Below are 14,755 nucleotides of genomic sequence, written 5' to 3' on the forward strand. Positions count from 1 at the left end.
ATTCGTGGACGGAGCTATCGCTGCCTCTAAAATGCGGCGACAATCTCTAGAAATGTTCAGAGTTACTGCTGTGCAATCTATTCTAAGCATGGGAATCCATGAAAGATCCAGTGCTGGAGAAGGGAATAGTTTCTTACCTGTAACTCCATTTCTCCAGCATTGGTATCTTTCATGGATTCACATGCGCCTGCCAGCCTCCCCTGAATGCAATGTACATGCTGTATCCGCCCATGCTACTTTGGAGGGGTTAAAATCTGAAGGGAGCCGCGGGGGCGCGGCATTTATACCGCCACATCCTATTGGGGCATGCGTGAGCAGCCCAAAAACTACGTGGATAGGACACAAGAGTGTCGAAGTTTTCCTATGGAAAAACAGCTTAATAAGTGTACCGAGGGTTCCCAGTCTGACAATGGGGAATTTTCTAAGCATGTGAATCCATGAAAGATCCAATGCTGGAGAATATTTCTTTCTCGTGTCTTTCTCTGAAATCCTAACCCAGGTCGAGGATCCTTTGTTCGTCCTTTTGGTGGACTTTTGCACAGAAGTCCTCCTCTCGGCACCAGTTCTCGATAGGGAACTGAAGAGTACCTTATCCGAAGCTACCTTATCCGAAGCAATAACTTTTGCAGAAAAACAGAACTGAAGCCAACGGTCGCTGCGCGCGCTTTATACCATCGATGACGTCGACATCGAGACAGAGGCCTCCGAGGGATATCGAGTCGCTCGACATCGACGCGCAGCGCCCACTGCTGGAAAATATTTCCAAAGTAGATGAAGCTGATATGGAAATATCATAGAATGAGGAATACATGGGAGGACACCATCCATTCGAAATACAAATTGTCCTGAAATCAGCCAGATCAGCGTAAAATGCTGTTTGCTTTTCAACTGAAAGGTTGCTCTGAAAATCAAGCAACTCCCTCGAGCACTGTGGATTAGCAGCTGCAAAAGGAGCATCGAAATTGGCCTGCCTCAAATGGAGTGCCGAGTTAGCATAAATTATTTTTTCCCAAGGGCTCCAAAAGCCTCTCTTCCTCTCCAGGGAGATCAGAGGACGTTGAGAGCGATGATGTGGCAGCTCTGGTAGGCCCCTTATAAAACAGGGGAGCTTCTGCAACAAATGATGAGAATGGCGGAGGGTGTATAGAGATGTTCAACAAATCTAAAGGCAACAGTCTCTACCCTAGGTCATGTTTCTTAATGGTGGGGTACATGAATGGGGCTTGCCCTAAACCTTTTCTGCCGCATCAGACATCCTTTTGAAGGTGTATCCTCCAACAATCTTCTGCATTGAGCTACATGAAGCCAAACAAGACACCAGGCTCTGAAGGGGATTCGACCAGAGTTGAAAGGCATAGAATCTCGGCCACCGCATTAGATGAGGAGTGAATGTTTCATCAACACCTGCATCCAGTTCTGCAGTGTCCTGATATGCTCCTTGAGACCCTGCTGTAGGTAGCAGCCTCATATGGTGGTTCAACCTGAGTTACAGGAGATGGAGCTGGCTGGTGGTTCCCCCAAAAGAGCCAGCTGTGGCAGCAGCGGGGGAGGTGATATAGGCAGAATTAGAGCCGGAAGAGGGAGCAGTTCCTAATGAGACCCTTAAAGAAGGAGGACATGGCCTGCTATGATATTAATGAATTAGATAAATTGAAAAAGTGGTACTAGCAAGCTGCCTGGCACTGTCAGTGCAGATGTCGGAGTCAAAGTAGCCAAAGAGGCTGGAGTCCAGTTTGAAGCCTGCATTGGGGATCAGTATGGCAGACATGGCTAGTTGACTGAAGGATCAGAAAAACACATTGCTGTGGAAGATGCTGGGTATTGCATTGACCAAGAGGATGTTGTCATAGGGAACAAAGGGACCCGTGGAGTAAAACATCTCCTGGGTACTGTAGGCGGGAGCCAGATAGGACCCTGGTCAGGGTTAGGGGTCTCACCGTCCATGGAATCTAAAGGCGAGTCGCCTGAGGAGAGGAGACCAGAGACATGGAATCTGTATAGGTAAATTTGGCACCCGACTTCCCCTCATGGCATGCCCCATTTTGTGAGACAAGTCTTGTGGCGAAGCAGAGGTTTTGTGGCATGCTTAGGCTTTCCCATGTCCAACCTTTGAGGTTTGGACTAACACTCAGAACTAGATCTGGTTGCATCAGTGCAGACCTCGGAGAAAGCTCTGGTAGACCGTGTGGGCCCTCAAAGGAATTGACCTCTGTCATGATCACTGCTTCCAAGGAGCCAGGATCAGCCCAACGTCCTTGGAAGCAGGCCCCTAACCCTAATCCTAGGCACCAGCCGGTCCCCACAGGGACCTTTTGGACCTTGTCCTGGCGCCGGTGGCACCAGGCTCATCAGAAGCATCGGTCCCGGCACTGGAAGCGCCGGGCTCATCATTGGAGTGAAGGTGCTTGGGTGGACTTACCTGCGGCAGACCATGCTGCTTACTTACCAGCCTCTTAGAAGCCCTAGGTGAACAGGGACTACTTTCTTACTTGGGTGGGGCAGCTCCACTCCCTGGATACAGCACTGGAACTCTTCTGGAAGCAGGAACTCTTTTCTTACCTAGACGGGGCCGTGGAAGAAGACGCCTCATCACTCCAAGGCTATTTAAACCACACCCGATTGTGAAACGTGCTTCGCGTTATTCTGCATCTGCAGCAGAACGCTCACCGAGTCTGTTCCAGCCTTTCTTCTTTTGATCCTGAACCTGCAAGAATTATACTTACCATTCCTGTACCCGATCAACATCAGCACCTGCAAAAGACCAGAAACAACAGGTTAGCAAGACGAACTTTACACGCAGTGCTTACTCACCTGATCCATCGGCAGCGGCCGTGTCTCCCGCTGCACCTTCGCCTGCAAAGATCAACAGCATAATTATACTTACCGGCACGTTGTGCATTCCGGATTCTTCACGCTGCATCTTCACCTGCAAAGACAACATCATTATTATACTTACTGGCACGCTGTGCATTCCGGATTCTTCACGCTGCATCTTCATTTGCAAAAACAACAGCATTGTTACACTTACCGGCACGCAGCGAATTCCGGATTTCTTCATTCTGCATCGTCGCCTGCAAAGACAAAGAAAGAGACATTAAGCAGGTACTTACTCACGCCCATTACGCTTGTCGCAATCAAACGCCTGCGAATACTCCGGCGCCTCTCAACACTAACTAATCTGCAAGGAAAGAGACAGTTAGAGCGCTTGCCATACTTACGAATTTCCAGCCGCTTCACTGCCACGCATTAAAAGACTATAAAGACAAAAGGTGTCCAGAAACTTACCGGTCGTGCAGACAACGACGGTAACCATCCTCTGAAGTCAAGAGGCCAATGTTTCACCAGTGAAGAAACTGGCAACGGCACCCTGCACTAGACGCAGATGGAGAGCCCAGCATTCACCTATCTAAGGTGAGCACGTTGACCTGGGAGGGGGGCTCTATAGACAAGCTGGGAAGAGAGAGAGATAGGGACATTCAACAACCCAGACCTTTAATCCCCATATTCTTTCACCTGCAGAAACCTCACCCTTCGAGTTCGACACACAGTGCGAAGAGGTTCGACCCCAGAAGCCAATCGAGTCCTGCACATCACTTTTCGAGTCACAGACACCTTTCTGCCAAGACCCGCGCCTCCGTGGGAATCAGGTGAGCGTTATAGAATGCGAAGCCCACCACAAAACTCCTACCCAGGCGCAATGGAAACCTCAGACACTGATCAACTAGCCCAGTTGCTTGGTGAATTAAGAGCAGAAGTACATGCAGCTCGTCAGGAAACAAACTCTCTAAGAAGAGAACTGATAATTTCCAAGGAGCGAACAGAGGACCTTGCTAGGCAGTTGTTACAAACGCAGGCAGGACAGACACCTTTGCCCGTTCCAGGAGGGAGTTATCCTTCTGCATCAGCTTCAAATCCAGTGCAAATCAATCTGCCCGGTAATGTGCTCTTGGCTCCGCCCGAACGCTTTTCTGGTGATCCAAAGAAATTCGCAGTGTTCATCAACCAGTGCCGCCTGCACTTCTTATGTCGACCAGCTACATTCCCAACAGACCAGGCCAAGGTGGCTTTCGTGCTTTCTTATCTCAGTGGCAGCGCTGCAGATTGGTCGATCCCTTTAGTCACCCAGAATGATCCGGTTTTACATGATTTTCAGGCCTTCCAGTCCAGCATGGAGAAACTGTTCGCAAGACATGCACAAGGGCAGGCCTTGGACAATGAACTTCTCTCATTACGACAGGGTAATCAAGACCTCTTGACTTATATAGCCTCTTTCAATAGACTCATAGTAGAAACACAATGGCCAGAGGACAAGAGAGTAACGCTTTTCTACAGAGGCCTGCGTGGAGAGCTCAAGGATGTGCTAGTGCAAGTTGTGAATCCTCCACAAGAATGTTCTGACTATATTGACTTAGTTGTCCAATTGGACCATAGACTACAGAACAGGAAGGCAGATCGTTCCAGATTTGATACCCGAGTGTTTTCTAAACCACAGACCTCGAATAAGGGAGCTGACACTGTGGAACCCATGCAAATAGGGGGGATGAAAGGACCTTTAACCCAGAAAGAGCGGGAAAGAAGAAGGCAGCTGCAATTATGCCTCTATTGCGGAAACTCAGGACACTTTCTTCGGGACTGTCCAGTGAAACCAGCTAAGAAGACTGTAGGAGCCGCGGATACCTGTACCACAAATTCTGAGCAGGGACACGACCTCGCCCGACAAGAGTAGAGGTCCTCTTGCTGAGCGTTAAGATCTGTCCCGTGACCTCGCATTTCGTGATACCCATGATCCTCATTAGTCCTGAACGTCCGGATCGTTTGCATGCAATTGAAGCTTACATTGACAGCGGAGCAATCGGTAACTATGTGGACCGTGAAATGGTATCAAGGATGAATCTACCCCTTGTCCCTAAGGCAGTAAAAGACGTCATCACTACTGTGGATGGCACGGAGATAGCCTCCGGACCTGTAACGCATGCCACCCAAGAAGTGACGCTAGTGAGTCAAGATGGACACCGGGAGAGAATCGTGTTCGATGTAATCAAGGCCCCTCAGTTCCAGATCATTCTGGGAATCCCTTGGTTAGAGAAGCACACTCCCCAGATCGATTGGCGAGCAAAGACGGTTCAGTTTCCAGAGTGTTTTACCACTTGTTATCGTCGGCCTGATGTTTCACTGGCGGCGATCTCTTCTGAGGAGGTTCCCAAATTACCTCCCGAATACCAGGAATTCCAAGACGTCTTCCGGAAGGATCAAGCTAACACCCTGCCTCCTCATAGGTCTTACGACTGTCAAATAGATCTGATACCTGGAACAACTCCTCCTTGCAGCAGGATATATGCCCACACCGAGCCAGAGAACCTTCACCTCAGACAGTACCTGGACCAATACCTAGCTAACGGGTTTATCCGTCCTTCAAAATCTCCAGCTTCATCGGCTTTGTTCTTCGTTCCGAAAAAGGAAGGAGACCTTAGGACTTGCATAGATTACCGCGCCCTGAATCAGATCACTGTCAAAAACAGATACCCGTTACCTTTGATCCCTGAACTCCTGGACCAAGTCAAGGATGCATGTATATACACAAAGCTGGATCTCAGAGGAGCCTACCACTTGGTACGGATAAAAGAGGGCGATGAATGGAAAACGGCTTTCTGCACCAAGTACGGGCTATTCGAATATCAAGTGATGCCCTTTGGACTGTGTAATGCTCCTGCTGCTTTCCAATATTTTATGAACGATGTCCTTAGAGAACTCATAGACGTGTGTGTTGTTGTCTACATTGATGACATCCTCGTCTATTCATCGTCTGAAGAAGAACATCAGAGACACGTTAAAAAGGTTCTCGAGAGATTGCGTCAACATAATCTTTTTGCTAAGCTTGAGAAATGCGTTTTCAACATAACGGAAGTCGAGTTCCTGGGATTCATATTGTCACCTAACGGAGTCCATATGGATTCAAAGAAAGTTGATGCAATTATCAAGTGGCCATCACCAACCTCTGTAAAAGGAGTTCAAAGCATGTTAGGATTCGCTAACTTTTACTGCAGATTCATTCCTGAATTTTCTCGGATAGTCCAGCCCATCACCGCTCTGTTGAAAAAGAACAAACGTTTTGAGTGGTCTTCTGAAGCAGAACAAGCTTTTCAAGACTTAAAAGCTAAATTCATTTCTGCACCTGTTTTAAAACATCCTCGCCCAGAACTTCCTTACATCATGGAAACGGATACTTCTAGTCTTGCTATGGGGGCAGTGTTATCACAAAGAGATCCGGTCACAAACCAACTACATCCTGTTGCCTTTTGGTCCCCCAAGTTTTCGCCTCCCGAGATCAACTATTCAATTACAGACAAGGAACTTTTGGCCATCAGATCGGCCTTTAAAGCCTGGCGGCATTATCTTCTAGGAGCCAGACACACAGTCACCGTAATGACTGACCACCGCAATTTACAATATCTAAAGACAGCCAAAGCTCAGTCTTCCAGGCAGCTTCGCTGGGCTCTGTTTCTAGCAGAATTTGACTTTATAATTACTTATCGACCAGGCAGTAAGAACGGAAAAGCAGATGCCCTCTCCCGGATGGGAGTAGATGAACATTTGATCAATCCAGATCCAATACCCATAATCCCAGAACAAAGGATTTTGGGTTTGGTCAGCACTCAATCTTTTGAAGACATCAAGACCACAGTTAAATCACTCCTAACTCCGGCCGATTTGCAGGACTGGCAATTAAAGGGAAAAGAATTCTCAGTAGACCAAGACCTACCATATTTCCGAGGACGATTGCACTTGCCCTGTGAGAAATTACAAAAACAAGTAATCTCCTGTTATCACGATTCTCTAATGGAGGGGCACCCTGGCATTACCAAAACCCTGGAAAAGATTAAAAGACATTTCTGGTGGCCATCGTGGAAAAAGGATATTAGAGACTTTGTAATCTCCTGCGGTGTGTGTGCCCAGAATAAAAGTCAAAAGCAGAAACCAGCCGGCCTATTACAGCCACTTGACATCCCTCCCTGTCCATAGCATACCCTGTCCATGGATTTTATCACAGACTTACCTCCATGCTTGGGATATACTACCATCTTAGTAGTCGTGGATCTATTCTCCAAGATGGCTCACTTCATACCCCTGAAGGGTCTACCTTCAGCCTCAGTAACTGGCCCGAGAATTCTTGACAAACATCGTTCGCTTACACGGTTTTCCTTCGGTTTTAGTCTCCGATAGGGGAAGTCAATTCATCTCCCACTTCTGGCGCAGTTGCTGTCGTCTAGCCCAAGTTGATGTAAGACTTTCGACCAGTCACCATCCCCAAACTGACGGACAAACCGAAAGGACAAATCAGACACTAGAACAATATCTACGTTGCATGCTCCAACAAACAGAAGACCCCTGGAAGGACATTCTTTGGATCGCTGAATACGCTTACAACAATTGGACTCATTCTGGAACCAGGAAGACTCCTTTTTTCCTATTATACGGACACCATCCTAGAACCTCCAACCTGGATCCTCCCCAAGAAATTGAAGCACCTGCTGTAGATCACTTGCATTCGGAGATCACCTGTGCTTTTAAGGAAGCCACTGCCCATCTGCAAAGAGCTAAAGCTCAATTCAAAAAGGCAGCCGATCGGCACCATAAAGAGGCCCCTCACTACGCTGTAGGAGATCAGGTCTGGTTATCCACTAAGCACCTGCCTTTAAAAGGACCCCGGACCTTCATTCCGAGATACCTTGGACCCTACCTCATATCTGCCATAATTAATCCGGTGGCTGTCAAATTGGAATTACCTACGCATATGAAAATACATCCAGTATTCCATGTCTCCTTATTAAAACCAGTACAACCAGAAACCCGATTGACTGAACTCCCAGAACCCGTTTTGGTAGACGGAGAACTCAAATTCGAAGTAAAGAACATCCTAGGCTCCAAAATCTCCAGATCTAAATTATACTATCTGGTTGATTGGAAAGGATACGGTCCCCAGGAAAGGTCTTGGGAACCCTCAGAACATGTCCACGCACCTCGTCTGGTCAAGAGATTCCATCTGAATCACCCCGACAAGCCAAAACCCCCGGAGAAGACACACTTAGGAGGGGCCTTGAGGGGGGGTACTGTCATGATCACTGCTTCCAAGGAGCCAGGATCAGCCCAACGTCCTTGGAAGCAGGCCCCTAACCCTAATCCTAGGCACCAGCCGGTCCCCACAGGGACCTTTTGGACCTTGTCCTGGCGCCGGTGGCACCAGGCTCATCAGAAGCATCGGTCCCGGCACTGGAAGCGCCGGGCTCATCATTGGAGTGAAGGTGCTTGGGTGGACTTACCTGCGGCAGACCATGCTGCTTACTTACCAGCCTCTTAGAAGCCCTAGGTGAACAGGGACTACTTTCTTACTTGGGTGGGGCAGCTCCACTCCCTGGATACAGCACTGGAACTCTTCTGGAAGCAGGAACTCTTTTCTTACCTAGGCGGGGCCGTGGAAGAAGACGCCTCATCACTCCAAGGCTATTTAAACCACACCCGATTGATGAAACGTGCTTCGCGTTATTCTGCATCTGCAGCAGAACGCTCACCCAGTCTGTTCCAGCCTTTCTTCTTTTGATCCTGAACCTGCAAGAATTATACTTACCATTCCTGTACCCGATCAACATCAGCACCTGCAAAAGACCAGAAACAACAGGTTAGCAAGACGAACTTTACACGCAGTGCTTACTCACCTGATCCATCGTCAGCGGCCATGTCTCCCGCTGCACCTTCGCCTGCAAAGATCAACAGCATAATTATACTTACCGGCACGTTGTGCATTCCGGATTCTTCACGCTGCATCTTCACCTGCAAAGACAACATCATTATTATACTTACTGGCACGCTGTGCATTCCGGATTCTTCACGCTGCATCTTCATCTGCAAAGACAACAGCATTGTTCCACTTACCGGCACTCGGCGAATTCTGGATTTCTTCATTCTGCATCGTCGCCTGCAAAGACAAAGAAAGAGACATTAAGCAGGTACTTACTCACGCCCATTACGCTTGTCGCAATCAAACGCCTGCGAATACTCCGGCGCCTCTCAACACTAACTAATCTGCAAGGAAAGAGACAGTTAGAGTGCTTGCCATACTTACGAATTTCCAGGCGCTTCACTGCCACGCATTAAAAGACTATAAAGACAAAAGGTGTCCAGAAACTTACCGGTCGTGCAGACAACGATGGTAACCATCCTCTGAAGTCAAGAGGCCAATGTTTCACCAGTGAAGAAACTGGCAACGGCACCCTGCACTAGACGCAGATGGAGAGCCCAGCATTCACCTATCTAAGGTGAGCACGTTGACCTGGGAGGGGGGCTCTACAGACAAGCTGGGAAGAGAGAGAGATAGGGACATTCAACAACCCAGACCTTTAATCCCCATATTCTTTCACCTGCAGAAACCTCACCCTTCGAGTTCGACACACAGTGCAAAGAGGTTCGACCCCAGAAGCCAATCGAGTCCTGCACATCACTTTTCGAGTCACAGACACCTTCCTGCCAAGACCCGCGCCTCCGTGGGAATCAGATGAGCGTTATACCTCAGTGGGAGTGTGGGAGTGAGAGTTTCTCGATGTCGCAGACAGGTGTGTGGTAAAAGAGCCTAAAGAATCTTCGGTGATGACACCAGTATAATACCCTTTGAGGTCCTTAGCTTGATTACAAGTGGGAGCCTTGGAAGCCGCTGAATTGCCCCAAGTAGAACACCTGATAGCCGTTGAAGGACCCCATATGGTCCTTCCCAGATACAGTGTTCCCCAGGAAGGAGTCGCCCCAACAGGGTCCCACTGAAGAAAGAGGATCACTCATAATCACACCTCACATAGAAATAACACACCTGAAGGAGTCACTGCAGCGATGATCTCCTTAGATCACGCTAACCTCTCTTTCAGGGCTCGGAAGGAGAGGGGGTCACAAGCTGAACATGCACCACAGCAGTGATTGGGGCCCACACACCCCAGGCACAAGGAGTGAGGGACCTGCATCGAAAAATGCACAAATCTGACGGCAGACCATAAATCCTGGAGCACCATAACACACATTGTGAAAGCACCACAGGGAGCACTCCAAAGCGTGACCAGTTGCATCTGCATGGGAAAAGGGCTGGTGGACACTGCCTGTGGGAGAAGTCTGCATGTGGTTTGACCACACCATGGTTGTGCACTGGCTCCACCCCTAAAATGAAAATTTAGAGGAATTGTTATTTTCTAAATGTATTGGTCCCATCCCATGGGATGCATTTACAGAAAGTATGGATGAAATGGTACCAGAAACAGGAAAATGTAGGTTTGTTTTGTGCCTGCAAGATCTTCCTTTGAGGTATAAATGTGAGAAAATATTGTGAGAACATGGTTATTTCTTGTTTATGATGAGAACGCCTTTCATAAAACATCACGGTTGTCAGCACGAAATGCCTTGTGCTTCTTCTTACAGGTAAGTAATTGATTCTTGTGAAAATATTCAAATATGCTCTAATCCTTGTTTTTTTACTCCTCACATACCCCCTGAAGCCAAAGTACCTTTCAAACCTCCTAATCTCATTTTGAGCACATTGTATTTCCTGTGATGTACTTACAATTTTCATTCGACTTTCCGTGGGAACAACAATGTTTTCTCAAATAGATCTTACGATCTAAACTATTCACATGAACTGACAAAACAGGCAGGAAAGACATAGGGGCTCATTATAAGTTTGCCGGTCTGGAATAAAAGTGGCAGTAATAAACTTTGCCAGCGCAGGTTACCTGATTTACCTACAGCCAAGAGCTGGATGTAAATCAGGCACCCACTGGCAAAAACAGCCAGTATTGCCGGCAAATCTCACCATGGAGTCCCATGGGATTCCATCATGGAATGGGGATTTACCGGTATTCCCGCTGCCTGTAATAGGAGGATAATACCGGTATATCAGGTGGCAGGAACAGTAATACCATTTGCCAGTATCCCGCCAAATTTACCAGCGGGATACCAGCAAACCTTTAATGTACCCCATAGTCTTCCCTTACATTACCCAAGCTCTCACACTACCCAACTGCTTGAAACCTCCCCAAATCACTGCTTATGGCAAACATCCACTTCTCCCTCTTCTATTATCATTTTGAGAGTGTTCAGTTTTTCGCTCACATTGGTTAAAAAAATGGAAGCCTTTCATTTCTGTAAAACCTCACTTGCTGCAGTGCACCATGGGAGATACATAAAATAGGTTGGTGCCGGGGGAACCTCCTTATCTGCACAAATTTTAAGAAAATCTACTTGATAGATTTGCACCAAATCATCCACCAAAAGGCACATCTGCATCGTTTTGTGTCCAATTTGTGGATTTAAAGCAAATCCGTCCAGCGATTTAAGCTGTGCACCCGTTGAATGGGTTCTCATTTTCCTTATGAAAAATACAATGAAAAAAGTAAATACCTCCTTTTTGTATCGCTTTATATCTTTAAAACCACTGCACAAATTTCCACCAAACTTTACAAATTTGGGGAACCTGGGACAGAAGGCAATAGAATTTTCACAAAGTCAATGGATCTTAGTTTTCACCATAAATATAGCGCAGCAACCGTTGTCTTATAAAATATATACATATACGTACATATATAAACACACACACACACACAAACAAGAATACATATATACAGGTAGATTACCTTAAATCTTAATTTTTATGAATACGCGTTCTGACAGCTTCATCACATACAGAACGTCATTGAGGTTTAAAGAAAGTCAGCCTTACCGATGGAACATCCAATATCATTTCCTCAACTGTGGCAATATCCAAACCAAGCTTGTCGCTTAAAATTTCAAATATGTATTTATATAAAGGGTCAATTTTCATTTTTCTATTCTCTCTTGCTTCTCTGTGTCTTGCCTGCAAAAAAGAAGAGTTACTGCAAGTGAAATATGCACAGTAAAATGTACTCCTACTCGCCTCCCTTATAAGCACACGTTGCTTCTCTGTAACTGTGGTTCATCAACTTTGATATCTTTCATAGATTTGCTTGCTTTTACAAAATTCTCTGATACCAGACTGGGAGTCTTCAATCATTTTCACTGAGTAGATTGACAGTTACTCGCCGTAGTTACTACCTTACTCCTAGTCCACAGTCCCCTTTCCTCCATATTTGTGAGACATTCCGTCCTTCGGGATGGTACCGGAGCAATTTAAAGCATAAAAAAATTAACTTTATTGTCCTTTAATTTTTACGCTGGGCAACCGAACGTGACTGTAGTCCCGCCTTCCTGAGCTAAGCCCCGTGCATCGCCCTTCAGTCCTTTTCTATCGCCAGGTCCAGGACCATTTAGTAAACAATATTAGAGTGGACGGCGGGTGGGCGTATGGTGGAAAGGGGACTATGGACTAGCAGTAAGGTAGTCACAACAGTCAGTAACTTTGTCATACTCCTATGTCCCATCCTGTTTCCTCCATACTTGTAGGAGATTCCCAAGCACTGACCATAGGTATTATGGGTGGATGGAAATGTACCTTATTGGAACAAATTCTTAAGAATTACCGGGACAAATAGGCCATCAGCACGAGAGCTCAGATCCAGACAGTAATGTCTGTAAAAAGCTGATGGGGAGGCTCACGTAGCCGCCTTTGGCAATGGACTCCCAAAGGACGTATTTTTTTAAGGCAACAGCACCATCTTTGCCCCGGACCAGATGTGCATGAATGCCCTTTGGTGGCTGAAGGTCTTGAATCTTGTAGACCTCGGAAATACATGAAGGTATCCAACAGGAGATGGATGCTTTTGAGACTGGTTTCCCTTTTGAGTCTAGAAAACAACAGGGAAGCTTATTCAGCTAAGGTGCTTGGTGCACAGTATTCATCCTTAAACCATTAACAAGGTAACATCTGGTAACACAACAAAAGCGTTTTTTTAGGAAGGTAGGTATTCGAAGTGCATCAAAAGATTGCAAAATGACTGAATCAATTAGAGTGCTCACACTCAACATCCATGAAAAAAGGGGGAGGACCACCCGACTCGGCGTACCTGACCCTAAGGAAGAACACCCTGATCCTAGCGGGGGTGCCTGTCCCTGGGTGGCGTGTGGTGTATCGCCTACTAAAAAGATATAGAGGAGAGTACTGTCCCTCAACCTTCTATACTAATGGCAATGTCTGGAAACAGACATGGGTCGTCCAAAGCAAAGCAAAGGGGGGCATTTAAAACAGTGGTAGACTCCAGAGGGTTAAGTAGCGTACAACAAGACAATGAATTGGGTCTTGAGGCTGCTTGATCCTAAACGTGGATCCAACCTGTAAATCAGGTCAACTACTTGTATTCCATCCAGAGTGTGCAAATTTAATAATCTACTCAATAAACGCATATCCGTGACATGAAATTCTACCGGGGCAAAAACACACTTAGCACCTGAGATACCCAGAGGGAGTTGGAGGCAAAAATCACAGGCAATATTTAGGTTAGGCAGACAGTATCGAGAAACACTCAGAAACAGGAGTTCAAAAGTCAAAGGGTTGGAGCCAGGTTTAGGTGACACCAGAGACCTGTGCCAAAGATCACACCGTTAGACAGTTCACGATTCAGCGTAGCCCAAAAGTACTTGGATATTATCAAATGTTCGGAAGCAAAAGTTACATGAAGGAGGGAAGACAAGGACGAGCCTTGAAGATGAAGAAAAGGGATTCACCCAGTTTCCTCAAGTAGAACACAGTACCTTATTCCCACGATGCAGCTGGTGCCCTGGCAGTTGTTCCTGTTGGTTTCCCCAGACCCACGATTCCTGGAGCTTCGATGTGAAGAAGGACGTCTGAAGGGGGTCTGCACCACGCAGGGATGAAGCCGGCAGCAGTGACAACGAAAAGGTGTGCTCCTTAAAACAGGAAAGGCTCAGGTGGCTATCCGGACCACTACAGCAGTGTGCAGCAATTTCGACCACGGCGGAGATCTCTGGCTGAAGAAGATGAACTGGTTATCCCCACCAGGCTCAAGGGAAGAAGACCATGGTCTGGATCTCCTCTTAGTCGTCGAAGGGTAGATAGCTCAGGACTGCAGCAGGGCTTCACCGGGACGGGGAAGTTGCAGCAGCCGTCATTCTCTCCTCTTCTCTTCGGTTCCTTGTAGTTCCAGAGGCGACTCTGACTTCTAGCCCTAGAGACCTGCCTTTTATGCGCAAAACCCCCATTCACACAGCCTGGCTGTCAATCACGCAGCAGGGGGGGTTGTCCAGCCGGGACAACCACCTCAGCCAATCATGACAAAGTGCGACTTAGGTTTCCTCGGATACCCTGTGCAGGGGGTGACTACACCCCTCCCTCACATTCAGCCCACCTAGACACCCAGGCGCCAAGAAGAGGGCTTCTCTGCAGAAGCCTGCCAAAAGACTGAACAAAGCAGGCGAACCTAGTTTGCCGCGCAAAGTAAAACACAAGAAGGACTTTAACAAAAAGAAATGGCGAATAAACCCAACCGGAGCCAAAAGAAAGAGAATTTGGTCAAGCGGGTTTTGGTTCGAGGCTAATATAATAGCCTGGAACAATACCATGTTTATACTTCTACGTCCCGTCCCCTTTCCTCCATACTTATGGGGCATTCCTCCGTCCTGTGGGACGGGACCGGAGCACTTTGTAACAGCATCCAAAAAATGTTCAATTAGTTCCTCCTCTCTTTCTACGCCGGGCCCGGCATACGGCCGTAACCCCGCCCATCTCAGCTACGCCCTGCGCATCGCCCATCAGGTCTTTTCTCTGCTCGTTCGGGACTGGACGCAGTCGTGG

The 14,755-nt window shown here is 47.3% G+C and overlaps 1 protein-coding gene across 1 annotated transcript in view; it reads right to left on the reverse strand.

The window, feature by feature from the left end:
* Positions 1-14,755, reverse strand: part of DNAH8 (dynein axonemal heavy chain 8) — an 8,835,797-nt gene that overhangs the window by 8,393,696 nt on the left and 427,346 nt on the right. Inside the window, exon 3 of the mRNA XM_069608756.1 lies at positions 11,750-11,884. Within this exon, the coding sequence (XP_069464857.1) occupies positions 11,750-11,884 (135 nt within the window). The remainder of the gene's footprint in view (positions 1-11,749; positions 11,885-14,755) is intronic.

Source organism: Ambystoma mexicanum, chromosome 4q (assembly GCF_040938575.1).
Source record: "Ambystoma mexicanum isolate Mex_15411 chromosome 4q, UKY_AmexF1_1, whole genome shotgun sequence".
NCBI lineage: Eukaryota > Metazoa > Chordata > Amphibia > Caudata > Ambystomatidae > Ambystoma > Ambystoma mexicanum.